Source organism: Zerene cesonia, unplaced genomic scaffold, assembly GCF_012273895.1.
Source record: "Zerene cesonia ecotype Mississippi unplaced genomic scaffold, Zerene_cesonia_1.1 Zces_u004, whole genome shotgun sequence".
Classification (NCBI taxonomy): domain Eukaryota; kingdom Metazoa; phylum Arthropoda; class Insecta; order Lepidoptera; family Pieridae; genus Zerene; species Zerene cesonia.
In genome coordinates this window covers 1,087,151-1,114,286 of record NW_024045134.1, presented here as the reverse complement: position 1 = coordinate 1,114,286, position 27,136 = coordinate 1,087,151, and the positions used below count along the sequence as shown (strand labels likewise).

Here is a 27,136-nt window from a genome sequence, read left to right as displayed (position 1 = left end):
AATTATTTAAATATGCTAATTCGTAATTATGATGTAAGCATATCTTGGGTTTTCCTTTTTTCCACAGAAAAGCTGACTGTCTAGTCAGAGTCGAGTGACATAGAAAACCATCAAAAACCGCAACTGTGACAAATTTTAAAGTCAAAGTTTATTCATTCATCAAGACATATTATTCCTATTGGAGTTCTGAAGCTCTAATTTATATGAAAAAAAAGATACTGAAATTAGTCTAACGGGCCAAGAATTCCTTCGGCTTTGTTTAGCAATGGACTATCTTTTAATTTTCTGAAAATTTAAGCTTGAATGTGGTAGAACGTAGGTATGTTGAAAGCCTATGGAACCAACACACACTTGATTTATTCAATTATAATAAGCATTAATAGTTATACATGATATGGGTCGTTTCTTGTACATATTTTGAAGTGTTCTTTACACGTAACATGTATTACATGTAATGTTTTCTAGATTCTGTTTTGTCAAAATCTATTTCTGATAATCATGCATCGTCATGCTATATAAATGTTTAATTTTTTCATTAAATTAGTACCTACCTGACACCATTACACAATTTTCACTTTCTCACATTTAAGTACACAATTAAGTATATTATGGCCAGGGGCTACACAATCCCTATTACACGATCTATATATATTAGACCTATTATATATATGTATCTAGATATATTAGACCGGTCCTGCAGGTGATACCCTAAAGGTTTGATGCAAATATATTTCATAAAACATAATATTGTAACGACAGATATAGTGAAAGTTACGTATTACTATCGGTGTTTTTTCTTATTGCCTGTGCAGAATATTAGTTTATTACTGTGTCTAGACCGTGGATATTATTTTTAGTTAATAATAATGCAAAAATGTTTTTTTTTTATGATCAACAAAAACATAATCTTAGTAGATAATTAGTTGCACGCCCCGGCTCCGCCCGGGTTGTCATTTATCGTAATTAAAATTATTTAAACTATCCTATCTCTCAAGTAGGATCGAACTGCACATGGTGTGCGAATTTTATTATAATCGGTTAAGTGGTTTAGGAGTCCATTGAGGACAAACATTGTGATACGAGATTTATATATATATTAAGATAAATATGTATTTTTATAATTCTTTCAAAAAGTTTTGAACATTAATCAAATTTATAAATCAATTGACATTTAGCTTAATAATCTCGTAACAAATAACAAATCTTAATTTTCCCACTTCTCTTCTCTTAACCCTTACTTCTTGCTTATCCACCTACTTTAAATATCTCTCCCTACCCATTAGATATGGTAGTCTAGAAGACATCGCTACCTAGCGGTAAGACCGCCATTTGTACATGTTTTTCTTCTATTGTATGATATTTCTATCTTGTTCTATCTTCTGTGTGTGCAATAAAGTATTAAATAAATAAAAAAAAACAGTCAAATGACCATCTACCTTCCTGAAGTTCGTCCAAAAATACCACCATTATTTGATTATTAATAATTATTTAAATATTAAATGTATCAGTACAATACACATATGCATCAGTAGTCCCGTGGGAACTCTCATAAACTGAGGACATGTTGTTATAATCTACGACGAGGCTATCATCAAATGGACCAAAGACATCTTACACTCACCGGTGAGTCATTACATATATTATAAATTATCAGAACACACCTGACTCCGTTCAGTCGGAAGGCGATTGCCAGAGCAAGATGAAGTTCGTATGTTTAATATTAATTATGTTTATATTGAGTGCGTATTGCAGGACTATCACGGATAAAAGTGAGGTTTTTAATAAAAATAGCGTCAGTTCAAGGACGAAACGAACTGTCATATATAATTACAACTGTCCTATAGGATATGTAAAAGTGTCCCCGCGAGTTATGATATGTGTGCCGTGTAAACAGTAAGTATGTGTGTGTTTGTGGTAAACATAATACTTTAATTGTCTATAGTTTTCATATTTCATATACTGACCAACGTTTAAAGTATTAAAACTGTTTGTTTAATATGTTGTTTTTAAGGTCATTTATGGCTTGTTTTTGTTTGTGTTGCTGTTTAACGGATCGCCGTGAATCTTTTTAAGGTGAATCCTACTTAATATTATAAATGCGAATGTTTGTAAGGATGTGTGTGTGTCATACAGTCTTACGCGGGTAAAACCGCGGGGCGCAGCTAGTTGTATATAATTGAAACACGAGAATTGATACCGATGAAGTAAAAATAACTTCTCCTTGCTTACATTTGTAAAATGTCTTTTAATTGAAATATGTATTTGAAACTATGCACATTAGACCCAAATAGGCGATTCGATAAATGGAAATGAAAGGCAGTTATTTTAATATCACAAACTGATAAACCAATTTTATTGATTCGTATGAATAAATCACATCAAAACAAAGTTACAACATTTGAAACCATTAACGGAGCGAAGAAGAAGTTACAACATTTTTCCATGCATTAATTAATTGTCAAAAATAAGGGTGAACAGTTTACTAAATTTGTGAAACATACACATTATATCAACGATTCAAGTCGTTAATTGTTGATTAAACTACAAATGTTCTGAGATTACCATCTAGAAATACAGAAGAAATAATTTCGAGAAAGCGTTTAAAAAAAACAAATAAATTTTATTGTCAAAATATATTCGGCCGTGACTTCTTATAGTATTCTGATTTGAAACCATTACCTGACCGTGATATTTTAGCGCGGACTGGTATTTTCTTAATTTGAATTCATTCAAGGTCTTTTGTATTTTGGAATATAAATACATTTAAATTTTAGAAGAGCAATGTTGTTAAACAATTCCCAAATTATAAAGTGATGGTAGCTTAGGCTAATTTATAGTTAATATGAATGTACTGAAAAGTCATTTGAAAATAAATGAATAAAGAATTAGTATCAAGAAAGTCAAATATAAAATACTAACAGTTCGCCCCGGCTTCATCCGTGGAACATAAATTATAGCCTATGTCACTCAGCGAAGTTGTAGCTTTCTAATGGTGAAAGAATTTTTAAAATCGGTCCAACAGTTTTTGAGATTATCCATTTCAAACAAACAAAAAAACACAAATTCTTCCTCTTTATACTATTATAGTGCAGATTAAATATAATATTAAACTCTTTCTCTGTCCCTATCTCCCTGTGTCCTTACGTATGTTTAAGTTTTTACAACTACGCAACGGATTTTGATGGAGTTTTATAATAGATAGAGTGATTCAAGAGGAAGGTTTATATGTATAATAACATCTATTAAACTCCGAATTAATTCGTGCGAAAACACAAGCAAAAGCTAGTAATATATAATGTAAAAAATAACATCTAAAATAAAACGAGGTAAAAGTTGTTTTTTTAACTATGCCAAATTAATATTTATCCTTTTACAACAAAAACCGGGAGAAACTAATTCTAGACACTGACAATGTTGGATAAATAAATAAAACAAATAAGATGTTTGCAAATGTTTTATACAGTTATTCGTACATTTTACGAATGTTCGCACGCATCATAATAGTATGGCGAACGAATAGTCCATAATATAGGTATTATAAAATACATATTATATTATATACATCATTAACATTACCTTAAATGGTACCTAAATATTATATAAACCACGTAAAATTATTAAATCGTGAGTCACTTGCCCAACATTGATTATTAATTGTAAAAGTTCGATGAGTCATACAAATACACAATATGATTTTATATACATAACTCCTTAATGAAAATTATTAAGCATTTTAAACAATTATTGGTTTTATATTATACTAATTGTTCTATATTATTGGTTTAATTTTGGGGGAGCCGGAGGTCTATTTCCTACTCCTCGTCCTTCCCGGTCCACTCCTTCTTTCCAGTCATCAATCCTTTCCTTATTCCTTATCCCTTAAAAGCGGGCAGCGCATTCTCAGAGGTCTTAGCCACTGCGAATGATCATGGGCGGTGGTGATCGTTTACCATCAGGCGAACCACCAGCTCAGTTGCCCGCTATGACATAAAAAAAACTAACATTTCGCCTTCGCCCGTGGTACATATATACTACTGTCATTCAGTGAAGTGAACTTTACAATGGTGATAACATTTTTGAGATCGGTCGAGCAGTTTTTGTATGAAAAGGTTACGGACATTTAAAAATATAAAAGTTTCCTCTTTATAAGAGGTAGACGTGGAATCTCAATCTTAAAATACCTATATCCTTTCAGGAGCCATATTATAATTATTCTGCATAGGACCAAACTGCATTGCAAATTGTAATTATTTTTCAATAATAAACCACAAAAAAAGATTTAAAAAATTTTATCTTGATCCGGCAATTGCTGTGAATATTAATTAAATTATACATAACTTAATTCATAAAAATTATTTAATAATTAATTAAACTATAAACAGAAAAGACTGGAAGGGAATGGAGGAGGCCTTTGCCAAACTGGGGTTGACTCATCAGATTCTTAATTAAGTTTTTACATGTACATGTTTGTGTGTCTGATTGAGGCTAATAAATAAAAAATTAATAAATTAATAATAAGAAACTAATTTATATCTATTCGGAAAGGATAATAGGAAAGGCCATACTATTAAACCGCCATTGTGTGTATTTACATTACTCCTGGTTTTTAAATCATTCAATATAATACGAATTAGCATTCATATAAAAGTGAAAGTGGTTCGCTATAATGTTTATTATTATACCTCTTTCCTCACCCTTCACAGTCTATTCCTTTTTTTCATTCGTTAATTCTTTCCTTTTCCTTTACCCCTCAAAAACGAAGAGAATGTTCATCGCCTCTAACTTTATTTATTGCCTTCTTTATTTTTTCAAAGAGGGGAATAAAGGAAAGGACTGGGAAAGGAAAGGAAAAGGATACGGGCCTCCAGCTCTCCCACTCCCCAGTAGTATGCTACTATTTCACGCAGATTTGCTGCGGGACCTTCTAACACGCCGTAGAGTTTGACATTGTTTGTTGAGATGATTCATACGGAATATGCAGGTTTCAATACATTACACATAACATGTAATTACATATTAACTGTAATTGTTATAAGAATCGATAACGTAGTCGTAAAATATACTTTGCTATAGCTACGTGTTTTATGATTAACTAGGATATCAAATATAGATATAAATTTTATTATAAAATCATTAGCATTTTGATTGCATTCAAATACAAATAAAAAAGAATAATTGAAATCGATTTAACAAATCAAAAGCCAAACCCAAAAAATACAATCGAGTTTAAATTTCCCCCTATTTATGAAATCGTTTAATAAATTATAAAATAAGAGGACAAACCAATAAATAAACGAAATACAACCAACAGTATTGTCAAATTAAAAAAGTTGTGAATGATTAGTGAAACATTATAGAGTGCTAGCTGCGCCCCGCGGTTTTACCCGCGTAAGTCGTAGGAATAACGGGATAAAAAGTTTCCTATATGTTATTCCAGTTGTCCAGCTGTCTACATACCAAATTTCATTGCAATCGGTTCGGTAGTCTTTGCGTGAAAGAGCAACAAACACACACACATCCTTACAAACTTTCGCATTAATAATATTATTAGGATACATAATATAATTATTTATCCTGGTAATCATTATTAGGATAATGAGATTAACTCATGAACTTATTGTATTGTCACCGATCCTTGCTATGTGTACTAAGTTTGAATTAAATTAAAGTTTAAAGTGGGTCCAAATGGAGTTTAAATGAGTTGGTTAAACATAAAGATACATACTGTAAAGGTAAAGCTAATAAAAGCGTTTCAAAAAATGTCTGGATAGATATTACATAAACTTATTATGTATTATGGCTATCTAAAAATAATCCATAGGCAGTAAATGAATAAAAAAAATATTTTGAAACGCACCTGCATGTTATTTTGGTGCTTTAGTTATGATCGAATTTTGTCTTTAATTGACATGTACAGTAATTTATTTCGATGCACAAAAAAACAGGTTTAAAGTTCACACGTGATGACGTGAAAAGTTTTGCGACAAGGGTCCGAACAAATAAGCTAATGTAAAAAAAATTGTCACCCATCCAACTAATGACCGTACTGACCGTTGCTTAACCTTAATTTTCTTATTTTTCGTTATTTAAGCGGAAACTTAAATAAATAATCTTTGAAAATTAAAATTGTCTTTCTATTACTTTTTTATTATTAATACGGAAGCCTAAAAAGCGAGAAAATAATAATTCATAATCGCAATTTAAATGAAGTGTGATGGACTAACCCAGTTATTTCAACGAATTTTATAAATGGCAATATTATGATATACAGTTACAATATACAAAAAGGTTTACCGACTTACAATTTCCTTATTACAATTGCGGTCATACAAAATGAAAGTTTAATGTATTTGCCCGATTGTTTCTCGGAACAGTCAACGCATGTAACGACCCAGTAAGTGCGAATTGAACTAATTAAAAAATGCCAATATCATGTAAAAAACTGATCACCTATTTAACTACCATAAAGTCAAAAAGCAAAACAGATCAATCATTAATAAGTAAATAGCTTCACATATAAAATATTACACAACAATACAATATTACATTATATTAATATACTTACTTAAACGAATTATTGTTCGTATTAAGATCTTGTTTTTTTTTGTTACAATATAAATTACTACTGACGAGGCTGAGGAGAGGGCGCCACTTTAAATTCAAAAATGAGGCCAAATTACAAAAAAAAAATTATCAAAAATAATCACGATACTCGAATGAATACGATTTAGATGAAATTTGGTATACAGACAGAGAGTGAGCTGATTTGGGTGATAGAATACTTTTAATCTCGATTAAATGCTCCCTTGGGATAAAACGGGAATCATGATATCCAGGCGGAGCCGGGACCACGACTACCACGGGCGAAGTCGCTAGTTAAAGATCAAATTTGCTCACCAGCAATGTTTACATATTGCAAGGAATTATTCTGAGCCTGCGCGTGTAAAACGCCGCAATATACCGTTATATATGAGTAAAGGTAATGTGATTTGACCGAATTTTTGGAGGGAAAGAAATTGTCTTATTTTTAATAAGTCACGATTAGTATTAAATAGTTTTTCCTAATTTAATGAATGCACACACGTTTGAATTTTTAATTTCTCAAACTTTCAATGTTAATTTAAGTAAATATTGTTGTTTTATTGTAATTTCTTGCTTAATTTTATACATGTTCCAGACAACCATTAGTATGAGACGATTGAAAACATTTGCATTCTTGTATCATATCGAAGACAAAACTTCCACATTACTCGAATTTGATCATACAAGTCATATAGCATATTAATTATCCATTGTCTTTATTTTCTAGACATAACACTTATCCATGCAATGGATACCTCGCATAATTGTAAATACTACTTTAAATTAATGTCAAAATTCATATTTAAATAGATGCGATTTTATTGAAATCTAAACCTTTATATTTATAAAAGGTATATGATATCTTTGTTAACATAATTTTAACGAAATAAAACACACAATCATTTGAATGCGTTGCGCACATGGCAATATTTGTAGTTCCCGAAACTAGCACGTTCATACAAACAAACTCCTTGGCTTTATAGAAACTACGGTTATTATTTTTATAGCATTACAACAAAATTATAATAAATACTTCCTTATACTAAAACGTGTAAAGCATAATTACTGCGCTTTTAACTTTCGCCAATACTGACTCATTTGAAACATGTCAATCAAGACATGCCAGTTATTTGTTTTTAAAACGATTTACAATTGCTATTAAGAATCTTAGTCATATATCCTATCCTCCTACTAATATTATAAATGCCAAAGTTTGTAAGGATGTGTGTGTGTTTGTTGCTCTTTCACGCAAAGACTACCGAACCGATTGCAATGAAATTTGGTACGTAGGCAGCTGGACAACTGGAATAACATATAGGCAACTATTTATCCCGATATTCCTACGGGATACGGACTGACGCGGGTGAAACCGCGGGGCGCAGCTAGTATAACATAAAATCCGAAAACTTATATGTTAAATTCTGTGAAATTTATATAACTCGTCTAAAAAGGTTATATGGAACTGGATGTGAAGAAAAGAATGCTTTATGAATATCGGCATTGCGTTCAAATTACGTTGACATCGTTGTGTTTGTATTAATATATGAATACGTAGGTACAGTTGAAACCCAATTAAAACTATTTAATATAAAAAATATGAACGTGTAACGTTTGTACGAGACTAAAGACATTTTAAACTAGATGTACCTATATAAGGTATTAACCGAAAATAAAACGTAGTGTATTTTACGTCACATTGCAACCCGACCAAATAAAGTAGACTAATTTATAACCCTTTCTAAAAACAATATAAATAATATTGCAAAAATAAATATTCATACTTAGAAAGTAGGATTAAACTCAAATGTCGCATCTCATAACTTGTTTACCGATCCACTTCTAGGTTTCTGAGAAATGAAGGCTTCGATTGACATTTCGAGGAGTTATTTCGTTCTAAAATAAACACAAAGAAACCTTATTTTATGACCATAAACTTTACTTTGTAGGTACAAAAGTAGGTAATGATTAAAGAGTTAACAAACGAGACTTTATTAGCAATATAAAAAAATACAAAAAAGAGATTGTAATGGCATGTAGCACAAACTTTTAAAATGCTTTTTATTAGTATATTAGCTTTACCTTATTTTTGTAAATAGACGCTCCTTTAGACTCGATTTTGATCAAATTTAGAGGGACAGATTTAATTCAAACTTTGTATAATTATCAAAGATCGGGGACAATACAATAATTTCATGAGTTTTATATTAATAATTTCCAAAAATGTTGAAAAATTGATTCTATCGTTTTTTAGTTATTTTAAATTATCTTTATTAATTTACGTAAAATTTATGTAATAATATGATATCATATTATTACACAAATTGTACATGGGTAAATTCTACTAGTATAGTATTATGTTATCTGTGGTAATACGTTGATTAACATATTGTAGATAGATATATAATATGAAACAATGTTATTCAGGTGCGCTCTAAACAAATTAATAGCAATTCATGTAAAACAAAACACTCCTACGTCAATCCAGCGCAAACAATAAATTTACTAAACATACTAAAGAGCCGAAAGCAAAGAAAACATCGTAAATTAAAATATAACATGAAGTAAACGTCATTAATCTAAACCAAATATAACCTGCCTGTTATCTGTTTATACAATGATAATATTGCACCGATTCTATACGCATAATTATCAATACATATCTACTATAGTTTTTAGGCAACCTTTCTTTTTATCTCACGGCTCTCTCTCTTCTCATATATGAACTCTTGAGCAATAGCTGAGAGGCAACCCTTGGCTTCCCTATGATATGTAAAATGTTTGAAGCGATAAACGTCTTTATTATTAAGAAATTAAAGTCTTGTTATTGGATTTTAAACGCGATTTATTCCTTATATTATTTACCCAACGTTTCGAACACTTTACAGCTAGAGTGGTCACGGGGAGAATGAGACTGAGATACTGTTTAGAATCCGTTAAAAGGTCTTTAGTTTCTAAATGTATAATACTCGCGTAAAATCAAACGGAAGAAAATGATGTCTTTATTATTTTAATTATTTATAGAAAGATTGCTTCTTTTGCGCGAGCGTCAACATTGCAGTATGCAAATAAGAGTATTGACCTTCTGATTCGAGAGGCACGATAAGGTGCTATAAAATTTATTGCTAAATAATAACAGTCTATATCATAGTGATTGGGTGATATTAACAACTTAAATGTTATGTTTTGTTGTAAAATACATAATTGAGATATTTAATAAAATAATATTTACTTCAAATATCAGGTATTTTTTTAACTAAGGTTGAAAAATCATTTAACTTGTAGTAATTCAAAAAAGATTTAACTGTAAAAAGTTTTTATGTTACTTATTGATTGCAGTAGATGACGGTAAATCATTTGTTTTCTGAGAACAAATAATGTAGTTACAATGTAATTATCTTTAACAATTGCATTATAAATAATAATTGTCAGGCTTATGAAAAAACGCAAATAATTCAATGATTGTTTAACACGACGAACGTGACTGCTAATTCTTTTTGATTAAATATAAATGTTATACATATTTAATCAGTTATAGAGATAATCTTTTGAAGAGCATATCTCGTGGCATAATATACTTTCGTGAAATACGAATATAACAACATCAAATTGTAGAATTAAAGTTTCGGCCCCATTTGTAATTCAATATGTATGTTACGTTTCAAAATTATATTTATATACCTTCAAGAAAATAAGAAACCTTTACCTATAGTTAGTTATATATTTATTAATTTAATCCTTCTATTTTCCATAACAAATATAAAAGAAATAGCTGCGCCACGCGGTTTCACCCGCGTAAGTCCGTATCCCGTAGGAACAACGGGATAAAAAGTTGCCTATATGTTATTCCAGTTGTCCAGCTGTCTACGTACCAAACTTCATTGCAATCGGTTCAGTAGTATTTGCGTGAAAGAGCAACAAACACACACACATCCTCACAAACTTTCGCATTTATAATATTAGAAGGATAATGAATTTGAACTTATTTATCAAGCATATGTTTTGATTGAATGTCCTGGCCCCTTTCGGGTATAAGCCTCCCCCACATGTGCCCATTTCCTCCTGTACCCTTTACCTATATATCAGAAGTATTTCAAACATCTAATATATTTGAAAACCTTTTGATTATTTCCTCAGATCAAGAAGAAAACTTTATAGTGTGTATACTGGAATCACATTCTAATTTACTTTTTTTTATTTTTCAGGCTCAAAGGGAGTCCGTGTTAAAATATTGCTCAGAGAAGAGGAAACATCCATGCAGAACTGAAAACTGTATTATCTATTATATTTATACTTTAATATAATAGAGATGGCTGTTCAGATACAGAAGATAGGCTTTTCAAATAAAGCAGGGGTTTATTTATAGCTTATACATTCAAGTAGTCAGCTAATGTGAGAGCAGATTTGACAATCTTCGGTTTTTAACAAGAAGATAATGAATTGCTATCCATCTCTTTCTTTTGTTTTGAATGATATGAGATAGCATGTGTGTGCTTCCATTAATTTTTTTTTCTATATTTAGTAAGAACATGGAAAGAAAACGTCATTGTTAACGCTATTAAGTTATTATATTGTTCTTAACTATTTATTTACTGCAATGTTTAGTTTAGTTTAAAAGTGAAGTTTTTTGGTCTGTGTATCGCATGTCGCGTGACGGTCAGGCGAGAAGTATGGATAAAGGGAAAGGCTCTCGTCAGAGCAATATGGCGGCGTCTATAGTTCTATTAGCTAAATATAAATATCTATAATGTGAAAAAAGTTTCACTTTTACCGTGGTTTCATAAAACCCCACAATCCTTCTTTTAAATACTATCATATATAGAGAAAAACTGGTCATATTACAGAAAAAGGCATAAATTTACAGTCAATGAATTGAAATGTATTAAGCGTAAGAATATGACAAATATTAAGTAATTAATACTTGTTAAATATTCAGTACATTGCAATATGAATCCAAATACAGATAAAATAATATCTGATATCATAAAACATGTTATATAGAAATGTAAAAATACTTTTATTTATAAGCGACTCTTTGCTCAGTGAACATGTGATTTTGTTAGTTATCTAGGTAATTTCTAGTAGCTTAAAGGAATTTTTATAAAAATGTTTTTGATGGTAGATAAATTTGTAACCAAAGAAATAGGTGAAACATCAAATTTCTCTGTTAAAATTCTATCGTCAAGTAACTTCTTAATGTTTCTATATTTTGATTGTACAATAAAAATACTAAATTGAAAATTGTAACTGTGTTAGATCTAAAACTGAACGAAAATATACTTTTTGTATAATGAAGTGTGCGTTTTATTATATTCCTGAAATCGGGTATTTGTGATGAAAATTGAATGTTTATATAGCAAACAATTTCTTTTTTTTTATGTCATAGTCGGCAATGGAGCTGGTGGGTCGCCTGATGGTAAGCGCTACCACCGCCCATGAACATTTGGAAAGGCGTAAGGTCAATTGCAGACCTTTCGCCTCTACAAATGGATTGCCGACTTTAATTGGTCAGGGATTAGGAAAGGATTGATGAGAGGAATAAAGGAAAGGACTGGGAAGGGTGAGGAAAAGGATATCGGCCTCCGGCTCCCCCACTCACCGTACGAAACACAATAGCAAGCTATTATTTCACGCCGGTTTTCTGTGGGGGTGTGGTACTTCCCCGGTGCGAGCTGGCCAAATTCGTGCCGAAGCGTGCTCGACTCCCACAATAAAATTATATTCAGAAAATAAAAAATAGGAGATAGGATGCAAGCGAATATCAATGTTAAACTTTTCAATATTAGGCTTCCTTTGAATTATTTGATGCAAATATAGTTTGTGAGTTTGTGAAAGTACTTATTCGGTGTGATAACAATAAATTCAGTAAATCAACAAAGTTTTTAAGATTATCCACAACCTTTTTATAAAAAAAGGGTGTCGAATCCCTTACGGTTCCAATAAAGAATGTAAACCGAATAACATACAATTAAATGTTTTGAGTTTTTTTATGCAGGTACTTTTACAAATGAATTCAATATTATTCAAATTCAATATTCAATATTATAATTTAATAAAATAATTATTCAATAACAATATTAATCAAAGCCATATTAAGACATTATCAATCACATCGTATCATCATTACCATAATCATCAGCCCAGATATGTTACCACTGCTGGGACACAGGCCTCCTATGAGGGTTCAGGCCATAACCACGCTGGCCGAGTGCGGGTTTGCAGTATCATACTTAAATTTAATTTTATAGATACACAAACAATGAGTCGTAGTGAGTTAGTATAGCTAACTCACACACGTCACTCATGGTCACCTTGCTCGCTCACTCTATACATTGTCTTTATCGTAACAAAACATGATTAAGGTATCTTGACAAATTTTAGTCACACCTGAGGCGATCATTCGACCATCAATCAAATTACTCACTTATGAGTTAGTGGAAAAAAAACTTAGATTAGAATTTGTGTTTGATGTTGTAATTATTTAGATTTACGTCATATTGTTTAATAGATAGATAATGTTGGATGTAAACACTTGGAATTCAATCTATTTATATTTTGATTTGGGTCTAATTGGCTATTTTAATTATGTTTTTATGTTTTCAATGAAAAATAAAAATATATGATGTTTCCTACATATATTAGTGCTAAATTACTTTTTAGTCTTTTACTACCAATAACCATATTATGTATTTTTGACTTGTAAACTGTAAATGACATTACAAGTACTTATTAAAAAGAACCCAAACCACTGCAGTGACACTCTCCAATGTAATAATCAGACGTTCATATTTTTAAATAAACATGAACCCTATTCTTATTGGTCAATGCATCACCCGACCTGCTGTACCGAATTTGCTTATTATTTATTTGAGTCTGTTATTGTCAGTAGACTTATGAAATTAAAAGAAAGAATTAAGAAGTTTCTACCAAAAAAAAATGGTTGCCTGTAAAGTCGGTTTTACGGGCGAAGATTTTACGTGACAACGTCTTTTTCTCGGTAGAATATTTATTGATATGAATATTATTAAATTGCACAACAGGAACAAGGAATTGAATGAAAATAAGAATTGCACAAATTTTAACTATAGAAAATATATTTTGTTTACTAAAAAGACAGAGACAGAGACACAAGCACGCGCCGATTCAATGTGCCTAATTCTCTAGTGCTGCGCGCGCGGCGGACCGATCATAGTTCGGTGACTCATCGTAACGTTACCGGGCGATACACTTTTTCATAAGTGCCTCCGAGCCGCAACCTAATTTAAGACGTTGTCACGTCAAAAGGAAAATTTAAGGGCATTTAATCTTCACGGGTTTTACACACACACGACCGGAGAACGTCTAGTTTCAAAATTAAATTCGTCAATTCTGTTCGTAATTTAGATACATACCCAAACAAAAAACAACATGTGTTTTATTTAGAGCTTATTTTTAGTATTTTCTTGTGTTTGATTTTACGCGAATATTATTTAGAAATTAAAGAGTGCTTATTCTTCCAGTTTTATTCTACAGAATAACTTCACAATTATAGTGATAGCTAGTCACGTTGTCATAGCATCAGTAAATATTGGGAAAAATAAAATAAACTGTATTATGTTTCAATGTAATGATTTATTCCAATTTCTTCTTAAATACAGATAATTAATGTTATTCATTTATTAAAACTACTATCTGTACATCGTTTATCATTGATAAAACTGTATTATAGATATTCAATATAACATCTTATCAATAAATATTACACATACCTTACTAACTGATTATTCAATCAATTTAATTTAGATTTCCGGCTAGGTTTTCGCCTTAGTAAGTACTAATTTAACAAAACACAGTTTCGACGTATTGGTTTTTTTCATGTCATTATGCGACTTTTGTGAAATATAGATATTTTTATGAAAGATAAGTAAGTGTCATTATCACAGTAATTAAGTATGGTAACTAAAACACCTTTTGGAATCTCAAATAATGAACTGTAAGAGATATAAGTTTAAAGTTATATGGCTAGTAAAATTGTACAATAGATTCCAGAATAGGGTCTATCAAAATGGGTAAAATTTCATTGAAATTATCTATATTGCTTGAATGATGCTGAAGAATGTTTTTATTTGTTTAAATGTGTTTATCTGAGGAATTACTGATTCAAATTGGAAATTTATTTTCGTGTAGAATAGGCCATTTATTGAGCTAGCATTTCAACATCATACAACGTGGGCGAAACCAAGACGCACAGTTAGTCGAGTGTAGAAAATCAATTCGTACGGACGCAAGATGGCGTCTAATATTGTAATAAACGACAATACTGCTATTCTAGACTTATTACAAGGTTATCACTTGTAATTTAGCCTATAAGATGAACAATCCTTATTCCACATTATATTACCTCATACATTCGAATCTCAAGCCGATATAACAACAATGTAAAGTTTTATAGGAAAGGAAAATCAAAGATTGAAAAATAATTGATATTCTGTTGCTCTCCACCCTTCACCCACATAACGTACATTAATGATCGAAATACAGACATCAACTAGTACGCCTGGTCTATGCAAAAAATCTATATAACTTATTATTTATATATTACATATTTAAATAAAGATTACAATTTATATCTCTCTGTTAGTTATTCAAAAAACATTGTAAAACATACAAATCTTATAATTTTCTAAACATTTGTTTTTGTGTTACATTTACTTATTTCAGAATTTCTTAATATGAAACTAAGACCTAAAACTTAACTAATCGAATTATAAATCTAAAGTTATTGTTATCCCTCATATATAACTAGCTTTTTCCCGCTACTCCGTACGCGTTAAATTCGGAGTAGTTTAATAGATGTTATTATACATATAAACCTTCCTCTTGAATCACTCTACTTATTTTAAAAAACCGCATCAAAATCCGTTGCGTTTCAAAGATTAAAGCATACATAGGGACATAGGGACAAAGAAGCGACTTTTTTATACTATATTATGAAAAACTTGCATTAATTTATTCTGTGTCTGCAATATTTTATGATATGATTTTTGTGTCTCAAGAAAGTTAAGAGGCTAGAGAGTGACATAGGCTATATGCACCTTGTAGAAATATATCCTCGTGATCGGAATTTCCTTCGACAAAGCGGGCGAAAGCGCGGACGGAAAGCTAGTACAATATATTTATACACGTCCAGTAGATCGTTTTATAATTGTGTTACTAATAATATTAACATGACACTAACCAGCACTATTATTATACACTATTACGCTATTATCACACTAATATTATAATAGTTTGTTTGTATGTTTGTCCGTCAATCACGCTGCAACTACAGAGCGGATTATGATGAAATTTGGTATGCAGACAGGATATGAGCTGACTTGAGTGATGATTAAATGCTCCTTTGGGATAAATCATGAATCTTGTTATCCGGGCGGAACCGGGTCGAGCGTCTAGTATGCTATAAATATAAGATTTGAAAATAAATTATACAATAAAATATAAACAATTATTATAAACAACTTCTACACGAATAACTCTTGTCTCTTGTTTTGCTATCAGTTGCAAGGGACAATTGTGTATCAGTCTAAATCCTTATTTGGTAATGGTATCCTTAGGTTACATTTGTGAACAGCCTATATGACCATACATTCAATAAATAACACCTATCTAATACTTATCCTTTTACACACTTGACCTCCTTGGTACAGTGGTTAACGCGTGAGCGTAGAACCGAGGGGCCTGGGTTCGATTCCCGGTTGGGACGCACAAAAAAAAAATGTCTCGGTCTGGCAGGACACAGAAGGCTGATCACCTACTTGTCCCTAAAGAAAATCGATCAGTGAAACAGATGTATATCATCTGCCCCATACCCCAGTAGGGGACACAGGACTTCACTTTTTAATACTTATCATAATTCACACATGGTCAAACCAGAACCGATACAGGCAGCGTACGCTATTGCGTGTGGAATATAGTTCTGTTCATAGTTCCCGCTGAATATATGAGACCAGGGTCCAATAGCGAAGACAGCCACATCTTCGCCCCCGTGGGTCTCCCGGGGTATAGGGACAAGCGAGGGATAGGTGTAGTTCAAGCTGTCTGAAATAGTAGAACCGTTTTAATTTTGCAACACAGTTATACTTATAAACATATAAAAAATCTTATTTGTTGTTGGTTTTTAGTTGATCCTGAATTGAATCTGGGAATTCCCAAGCTTGTAGTGATAATAAAGTTATTTTAGTTAAATTTTCTAGATGTTACGGATTAAGTTCTTAAGGATTGTTTTTTCGGGCATTTAATCTATATTAACATTATAAAGAAGAAAATCTTATAAATTTGTCATTTTGGGACGTTGTGGGTGTCGTAATCTTAGGAATTTTGAAACCAATTTCAAATCTTCTTTGTCTTTGGATTTGTACGTAATGCCTAAGTGCTATATATAATGTATCACGGGAGAATCCGGACCGAACAATAATAAAAGTATGTTATTATTTTTTTTATAAAACATTATTTATTACACGGAATGGTACGTATGTGACAAAGATGATCTTAAAACGATGTTTATGTAATAAAATTCGTGGGATGCTATTTTAAAATCTAATAAATAAAATACTTACTCATATCATCTAACATTAGATTGTGTCTTCTAAAGGACTGATGAGGTTTATAACCGGGACCATTTGCGTAACTCAGAGTTGTGTAGGGGAGATCGTCAGACGCATTTACCTGGGTAGCAAAGGAGCAAATCAAAACATACTTATTACAATGTTAGCTAACGAAATACCAGATAAGATACCATTTTTACCACCGGCTTCAAAATGGAGAAGATGCTATATTAGATAGTATTTTTGTCTTTGTTATATATCATTATCAGTATACATAGAACCAGTACCCTTTTCACTATTAAATATTGATTCCATATATTCTGCCTTCGTTTTAGACTTACCTTATTATTATTAACAAGCCCCAAGATATCTGAGCCCCGTTCACTGTAACCGCTATATGTCATGGTATGACTGTGGTCTGACGTCACAATCACCAGGGTGTCTTCAGTATTTACCAGCTTCAGGGCTGTCTCAACTGCCTTCGCGAATTCTGCTGTTTCGTCCAAAGCTTTACGGGCCTTGGTCTCATGATGGGCAGTGTCAATTCGACCACCTGGAATATAAATGGAATTATATGATTGATGTAGTCTTGTAATGCGCCAACTACGTTTCTATGAGCTGAATGAAAAAAGCTATATTAACTAATAAAAATTAAATGGAAAATGGAAAATCTAATTAAAAATAAGGGAAAGTAAGGGAATAGATAAGATCGTGAAAGCTTTCAAAGGAACTAATGTTAAATATCTTAACATCAGTTTCTTTGAAAGGAAAGAACATCTGATAGCAAAATAGTGCAGTTTTTGTAACATAAATCGGTTATCAGTCTTACCTTCAACAAACAGGAAATATCCATTCTTATTTCTAGAGAGAATTTCAATTGCTTTCTGTGTCATTTCACTGAGAGTTGGATCATCATCGTCAGCCTCCAGATGATACGGCATGTGGTCATGAGAGAATAATCCTAGAACACTATTATATCTATCGACATCTAGGTTGTACAACTCCTTTCTGTTTCTTATATACGTGGGTTTGTATCCTAATGATTCTTTGGTGAGGAGCCATTCTCTAATAAGATTTTTGTTATCACGTCTGTATCCCAGTTGGCCTTTTATATCTTTTTCTGATTTTGGTAAAAAGTTCTTTCTACCGCCACCGAAGACAACCTGGAATGAGAGATAGATAAATTATTCCGTGTGATTTAATATCGTGGTTTTAAGACTTAGACTAGACTTAGTGTGTAAATAAGAAATTTATTATATTCTTGGACTCAGTTACAATTAACCACTCTAACCTTATATTGGATATAGACCATATATTATATTGCATAAGCATCTACAGAGGCTTTTGAAAATGTGTTGCCAACTTTTTACAATACAAGTAGGCTCTCTTCTTAGATAGTGATGTTACAGCCGTTGGAAAAAAACTGAAAGATGGCTATTTCACTATGGTTGTGCGTGGTATGAAATGACAAGAGAATCTCACCGAACTCGTATGTCACAAAAACTAATTATATAAATATTAACTGCATTAACAATTCTATAATAATCACAATTGTAATTAAAGTATAGTTCAATTTGTAATATATTGAATTTAATTTAATTACACAAAAAGATCACCGACGTCCCTGGAGATACATGCAAATTCTATTATGGTACCAAATGACAACGAACGAGATCACAAGAGAATTGAATCAGTCGAAAACCCACAGAGTCTACGAATAACAAAGCCAAAAAAGTATAGTCTAAATGAGAAACTTCTACGTTTTCGGAAACATCCGTTGAACATAATCAGCACGTTTTAAATTTATACATTCAAGAGTAAAATACTAGAAATGGCATATCAAAACAGATTGAAGGAACTAAATCAATCCATTATTAACATTATTTAACATTGAACGCACTGTGAATGTGTTTAACTTCCTACTCCGCTCCCAGTTTGCCTTGCGCGTAAAGCCAGATGTATAAACCAACGATATCCGGGACCTGTTATAGTATTTTATAACCAGTAGAATATATTATAATTAATTGGGATTCAATTCCACTGCTGTTGCCGAGACTGGTAGAGTAAGCGTATTTTAATATTAATCGTACTTATAGAAACGATATACATTTAAAATTAGTTAAAATATTGTGTGAGCTGATAGGTATTCTGATTTCGATGTAGGTATATGTGGATGGAGATAAGGAGATGGAGTTTACATTTGTTGCAAAAAAAAAAAATACCATTTGTCAGGAGAGAAATAATAGACTAACTTCTATGTGCTATTTATTCGTCTCATCTCTACTTAATACATTTTACTGTTTGATGAGTCTTTTTTATCTTGAACAATACCACGTCAAGGATATCCTTACTATCCTTATCCTAATATTATAATTGCGAATATGTGGCTACTTGTTTGTCTTTCTTTCGAGCTAGATAGTTACGAGCCTAGACAGTTTACATACATTACGAAGAAGATAACTCTCATATGAACGGGAATTTCCTTTGAATACACGGGCGCAGGTACGGGGCAAACTAGTTCTTCAATAAAGGAAAGGTGTTAATCCACTTACATCGATATGACTTCCCACTCGACCTCTCACAAGCTGCGTGGCGATGTCGTCACAGCGCAGGCCTTGTTTCGGCAGGTCAGCGTCTGCCTCCCACCGCCTGTCAGCGGAGTGCGCGTACGCAGATGCAGGCGTTGCGTGCGTGACGCGCGTGGTTGTTACTATACCTGGTATGGAATTTGGTATTATTTGGTAAGTTGTGATGTTGTACCACTTTTATGAGTGTATCAATTGCTATGCTCAAAACTTGGCAATTTATTGTTTTTTCTAAGTACCCTTAATTTTTGTAACTTTATGTAGTAACACTTTTGTGTTTCTATTACAACATTTGCATTATAAATGGCAGTTTTATGTGTAACAAATGTTATGTACGAGTTATATATACCATTACAAAGATACATAAAAGTAGCTTGTTTTTAGAGTCAAATATTGGGAAAGATGACTTCTAAATTATAATCTGGTACTTCGGTCATTATCCGTTACTTCATTGTAAGAAAAATACTTCCTTGAAATACTGACGCATGCTCACGCTTTGCTTGGTTTTCTATTCATAATTGTTTGATCTATAAATTATCAAACAAATAAACTGAAATACGAATATGGTCATAGTGGCTTCTTATAAATAATTTTCTGGCTCGGTTCATAGAAATCGTTACTCTTGACCGTGTTTTCTTTCATTGTTTAGATTTAGTGTCAAGGAATTTTTCATGCTCGTTTATAATTTTTATTTTCTTCTTAATTTCAAAATAGATAGATATTGACCTAACAGTTTTATCAGTTTAGTTATTATCAAGTTAAATACAGCAAAGTACATGTAAAAATAAATGGTATGGTCTGATCGAGACTTCTAATGTATGAAATAAAGTCATTTGTAGTATCTAATCAATATGTTGGTGTTTTTATTTTAAGACATTAACAAAATCGATGACAAAATTTTCTTCATATGTTTTGAGTAATTATATGGTTTAATTTTTGAAATATCTCCTCTGCTACTATCCGAAGAAAAACTTCCTCGACTAGCCAATACCTGTAGCTTTTCCAGCCTTCTGTGCCCAATCTGTAAGCCCCGTCACAGAATGAGCAGCATTGCGTTGTCCTTCACAATCCCCTCGTTTGACAGCTGCACTGAGACCCACAGTCTGGCTGTTGGCTTTGACTCCACTTAGGTAAGCTGTTCCACTACAAGCTGAATCTGCTACATTGTGATCAACGCAATATGTCTGTCGACAAAGACAATATGATCTTTATAATCTTCGTTATAAAGCATATTTTACTAAGCACTACTATGTACTACTACTTTTACTATGCCTGTAAGTCCTTTTGCATTTTTTAATATGCAGCCAAAATTGATAAGCGTTTTCAATCCAATGTCGAATTCAAATTTAAACCTCTTCGCCGTTTAACGCGATTGGAGCTTAATGAGTTTGTTTATCACGTTTTAAGCAAGAGAAATGGATTTAATTTTCTGTTTTTACACGTGTAGAACAAAAGTCTATTTTTAACTACAGAAATTGTACCCTGACTTTTTTTTCTTATTGTTTTTAGTTTTGGTTATTATGTGCTATGCTGCTTCTAAATAAAATATTATAATTCTTAATTATCTGTCGTACTCTTTTGTCTTTTTCAATGACAAGTTCTTACAGACACGTTGGTTTTTGCTCTGTGATACATTGACAAAATATAATAATTTTTAACAATAATATGAATGTTTTATTACCTTTGCTAAGCCAGTATGCGGGAATGATTCGAAACTGAGCTTCACCTCCTCTCCAGTGAGGCCATACTTCCTCCCCAAATACACTCTAGTAGCTGCGAGGGTTGTGATACTCATACCATCACCAAGGAAAAGGATAACGTTCTTGGCTATGTTTTTATTTTGCGGTTTAGACAACTGAAAGGAATGATGGAGTTAGCTTATTTTTTAAACTAACTTCAAAAAAGGAGGAGATACTCAATATGATTATGTTATTTCGGGTTCGTTCCAGTAGTTCCTGAGATAAAGGCATACAACAAATTTACAAAATCAAACAAACTCATTATTATTAGCACAGATAATATAAATATATGTTATGTATTTTATTAAAAAAATTGTAAGTAGGTACAAATAATAGAATATCCAGTACCTACAAAGGCTATAATATCCTATTAACCGTAACATTATTAACAAGTATTTCAAAAAGTTTATATAAATAGTGTGAAAAAGTGTAACTAATATATTATAATGACCCGCGGCATCACCCGCATAAGTCCGTATCCCGTATAAATATCGGGATAAAAGGTTGCCTATATGTTATTCCAGTTGTCCAGCAGTCTACATACCAAATTTCATTGCAATCGGTTCTACTGAACCGATTGCAATGAAATTGAATGCTTTTGCGTGAAAGAGTAACAAACACACGCACATCCTTACAAACTTTCGCATTTGCAATATTACTAGGATAGGATTATTTATATTTAATTACATATCAGCTAAGATTTGAAAAGACATTTGCGAATGTGTCACTATTGTTAAATTACGTACCTTTGCTCTTAATGTCCATTGCGCCTGCAGCCTCCAGTGATCTTTATTTTTCTCGTCAAATGGCGTTTTTGGTACACCATCTGTAACGCACAGTAATTATTATGAGAAATAATAATTATTTCATACTTTAAAAGAATACCAATTGAAATTTGAATAAATTGAATTGAGACCATCAATAGCCGAAAAATTTTTCATTAACCATTATTATTCTGATTAAAAACGGAGCGTTAAGCTGAAAATATAAAAAATATAAAAAGTGAGAATTCCTATTGGGAATAAATCTTAAAATATTATTTCTATAATAGAACGTGTGTATGATTACATAATATAAAATATATTCCTTTTAAATATTTCATATTTACTTCAATCAGCTATATGAAGACTTCATGGACTTTCATTTTCAAATATAACGTGTGAGTTTACTTAAAAATCACGGACCATTAGGGCAAGGTTGTATTGATTAAAAACATGTAATATTGCAAAATACTTATTCAGTTCTCGCGTAGTTATTTGTATAGAAAGGAAGCCTTGGCCCATGCACCTAGTGTCATTGACACTGGGAGACAATTTCCACATGGTATTTATGAAGCGAGCTATTTGTTGGAATGTTTTTCTCGTTTCTCACTTCTGTCTTAATAAGTATATTATAGATGTAATTATGTGTGCACGTAAGGTAAAAAAGGTGGCGACCTCTTTTGATATATTCATATAAATTCAATTGCTGTTCGTTAGTTCCGCTAAAAGTCGAGAAAAGCGGATGCGATTTGGTTTATTTTAGTTTTGATATATTCATAATAGTCTAGGGATGGTTTAAAAGATAGTGGAAATGCAATAAAATGTTCTAAGCGTCGCGAACTTCGACGGGTTAGCTAGCTAAGAAATGTAAATCTTACTAATATTATAAATGTAAGTATAGATGGATATATTGTGGCTCTCAGGCGAAAACAGTTTATCGTATCTGTATGAAACATTGGTACAGAGATATAGTCTGGATTAGGACATACTTTTTACCCGGGTACCACGTGTGTGACGCTTAGCTTACAGGACACAATAGTGTCATACAGATTATGTTTTAAAAGACGAATAATCTTAACTAATGTCAACTGTGGGAGTCGAACACGGTTCGGCACGAATTGGGCCAGCTCCGGGGAAGTACCACACCCCCATAGGAGATCCGCGTGCAATAGCATGCTACTGTATTTACTCTGAGGTGCTTAGTAATAAATCTATGTCAAAGTAATTAACATTTTGTTATATAATACTAGCTTCCCGCCCACGGCTTCGCTCGCGAGGTCGAAGGAAATTTCTATGGAAATGAGATGGTACAACGCGGTAAAAAGTAGCCTATGTCGCAATCTAACGTCTAACTATGTATTACCAGATATAAAAATCATGGCATAAAATCGCTCCGTTGCGACGTGAAAGGACAAATAAAAATAGACAAACCAACACACTTCTTTAAAATATTTTAATGTGCTGTAGTAATTGTCTTTTTTTACCGCCTCCTTGGTACAGTGGTTAACGCGTGGGCTTAGAACCGAGAGGTCCTGGGTTCGATTCCCGATGGGGACGCAAAAAAAAATGTCTCGGTCTGGCAGGACACAGAAGACTGATCACCTACTTGTCCATAAAGAAAATCGATCAGTGAAACAGATGTATATCATCTGCCCCATACCCCAGTAGGGGACACGGGACTTCACTTTTATTAATTGATTTTAAACGATAAACGAGCATTATTAGTAAGTAATAATACCACACTTAAAAACGCTTTTGACCTAAGTGCAGCATAATAATAAATGTAATATTTAGATTCTTTTATACCGTGTTTCATTAGTTTAAGCATTAATAACATTATAACCATTATTTTTTGATATTAAGAAATGAATTTCCGTTCCCATTAATTTCCTAATACATTGTAAGTGATATGACTCATAAATTATGAACATTTTGCTATAAAGTTATCAGTTAGGCGGAAGCTCATTGCATGTAACACAAAATCGGATAAGTTCTATTAAATACTAACTTTTGCCCCCGGCTTTACAAGCGTTGAATTCGGAGTAGTTAAATATATCTTATTATACATATACCTCTTGAAAATGTATCTAAAAAAAAACAAAAAAACCCCATGAATATCCGTTATGTAGTTTTAAAGATCTAAGCATATATACATAGCAACAGCCGCAGAATCTACTTTGCTTTATACTGATATGTCGCATTTTTTGGTTTAATCATTATATAAGTATGGTTTCTAAGATACAAAAAAAACTTTCATGTAATCTGTATTAGTTTTAAAAAACTATAACCACTAAGCACTCAGCTATTAATATATTTATTAGTGATAAATTTGATCTAAGCTAAATTATAAACAAAAAGATCAGGATTTAATAAAATTAATGCGTAATATAAATATGTTATTATGTATTGTGTTGTTATGTTGTATTATTATAATATGACTTAGAGGAAAAATATAATTTATGTCGTATTTCAACAATAGTATATAATTAAGGCATAACATTAATTTTATTTTAAATGCACTGACAATTGACAATACATAAGTGCACTATAGTGACTAGTTAAGTGAAGTCCCATGTAGGCGACAGTGGGGTATGGGGCAGATGTACATCATCATGTACATCTGTTTCACTGATTGATTTTCTTTACGGACAAGTAGGTGATAAGCCTTGTCTGTCCTGCCAGACCGAGACATTTTTTTTCGTACGTCCCCACCGGGAATTGAACCCAGGACCCCTCGGTTCTACGCTCATGCGTTAACCACTGAACCAAGGAGGCGATCATAGTGACTAGTTACGCGTTTCAATCAATTTGTTCTGACGAAATATAATCAATCGTTTTTTTACTCATAACATAAGCCTGTATTCCTATCCTGTGACCATTATACGAGGGTTATAGGTTAATGTTATAAAAATAAGTGTAAAAATACATATTTATACATACATACGTTTACGTAATTAAAAGAAAAATACAAAAGAAAAAAGATTCATCCCTGGTGATATTTATACCAGGTTTAAAGAAATTCTGAAATTCGGGCTCAGTGGAGAGGCCTATGTCCAGCAGTGAATATTAAAAGATTAATAATGATGATGATGATGATTAAAACGAAACGTCGGGTTAAATAACATAGAATGAATCGCTATTAAAGTCCTAAATAGTCTTTAATTTCTAAATGCATAATAATCGCGTAAAATCCAGCTCAAGAAAGACTATAATTAGGATAATTTTTAAACCAAGTATGTAAAACCTCTGAAGTAGCTAATTCCTAGTAAATTTCGAACGGTCTAACAAAACTCATTACAGGTTTATGTTTAACTTTTGCTCTTATGAAAATATTTATTATGTTCATTGAATCAAATAAAATTCTGAGACTCGTTATTGTGTCTTTGTATAGCAGCATTATTCTCAAAACAAAATATCATAATATACTTTTGGTCGAATGTATGAAGTCTTTAGTTATTTTAATATGTTTTATTTAAAATCTTAATAGAATTACAAACTAGTATTGAAGGGACGCATAGGCGTATAAATAATATATTATAATAGTTTAAAAAAACTAAAAAACACGCTTTTATCATATTTTGCAAATTGAAAAATGGAATAATTTTATCAAATTAGTGTATTGTCATCGGTCCTCAATAAATCTACAAAGTTTGAACGAAATCTGGCCGGTTAAAGTGGGTCAAAATCGCGCCCAATAAAGTCGGTTACAAACAAACATACATGTGAAGCTAATAAAAAGCGTGTAATATTGACAGTTTGTTTGTTTTAACGCGCTAATAAAAAAAACTAATAAAAGTAATATAATTTTTTAATTGGATTCAGTGGATCCAGATATCAATTACATGCACCCTATAACATGACAAGCTCACAAATTCGGAAACTTTATTATTATATTCTAATTTAAAATTTTAATTTATTCGAGCACGATTCAGCACGGATTGGGCTAGCTCGATCCGGGGAAGTACCGCACCCCTACCGAAAACCGGCGCGAAATAGTAGCATGCTATTGTGTTTCGTATGCTGAGTGGGGGAGCCGAAGATCCGTTTCCTTTTCCTCAACCTTTCCAGTGGTCAATCCTTTCCTTATCCCTTACCCCTTAAAGAGGGCAACGCATTCGCTACTCTGCAAAAGTTCATGGACGCTGGTGATCTACCATCAGGAAAACCAATAACTCAAATACAAGCTATAACATAAAAATACGGGCCGTAGTATTTTTAAGACAAATTACTATGAATAGACATAGTCGAAAGTGAAATACCTACTTAATTGTCATCACGATTGTACTATTACAATATATAAAAAAATAAACAAATTATTGTACAATAAGCACGTAATTTAAGCCTTTTCGGATTCAAACCTAACACAAATCACTATTACATAATAAAAAGTGGAATTAAAAGCTGCTCAAAAAATAAAACATATGATTAACTTACTTTTACTATTTACACTTCTCGCTTTAACGTAAACACAAAAAATAAAAATAACAATCATAGACAACCTCATTTTTCTCACTTTTAACTGTAACTATAATAACAATTAATCAATTTATTGATTTATCATTATTACTCCTTAATAAGTAAATATAACAAATAATTAATTATGAATGCAAGAAGTTTATTCTACTGTGGTCGACATAATACTAGTCATATTGCTCTTTCATATCTCTTAATAATGCAATTTCGGTGGCACAGAGAAACGCATGGAGTTGTCATTGAACATACAATTTTTTTTTTTTTTTTCCAATTGTTCATACTAATAATGTACACGAAGCTATGTAGAATTTATTTGAGTACGTGATATGACGTGATTATTTTTTTAGCATGGTGAGATACCCTTGAAACCATAATATAATGGTTTATATATCTATTTAATTTTTTAACACTTATAA

General features: G+C 31.9%; 1 protein-coding gene and 1 long non-coding RNA gene across 2 annotated transcripts; one reads left to right on the top strand and one right to left on the bottom strand.

Moving 5' to 3' along the window:
* The first annotated feature begins 1,675 nt into the window (after positions 1-1,675).
* On the top strand, positions 1,676-11,872 carry LOC119838673. The gene is made up of 2 exons (XR_005288211.1): positions 1,676-1,893; positions 10,785-11,872. It is a non-coding gene; the product is annotated as an uncharacterized LOC119838673 (long non-coding RNA).
* Positions 11,873-15,527: 3,655 nt separating this feature from the next.
* Positions 15,528-26,835, bottom strand: LOC119838667 (membrane-bound alkaline phosphatase-like). Its single transcript, XM_038364734.1, has 9 exons — positions 26,682-26,835; positions 22,233-22,312; positions 21,429-21,602; positions 20,739-20,931; positions 19,715-19,878; positions 17,992-18,325; positions 17,504-17,715; positions 17,175-17,283; positions 15,528-16,656 (listed from the first exon to the last, which is right to left on the bottom strand). Exons 1-9 carry the CDS (start codon positions 26,749-26,751, stop codon positions 16,466-16,468), a joined length of 1,527 nt encoding a protein of 508 aa, XP_038220662.1. The 5' UTR covers positions 26,752-26,835; the 3' UTR covers positions 15,528-16,465.
* Positions 26,836-27,136: the final 301 nt, after the last annotated feature.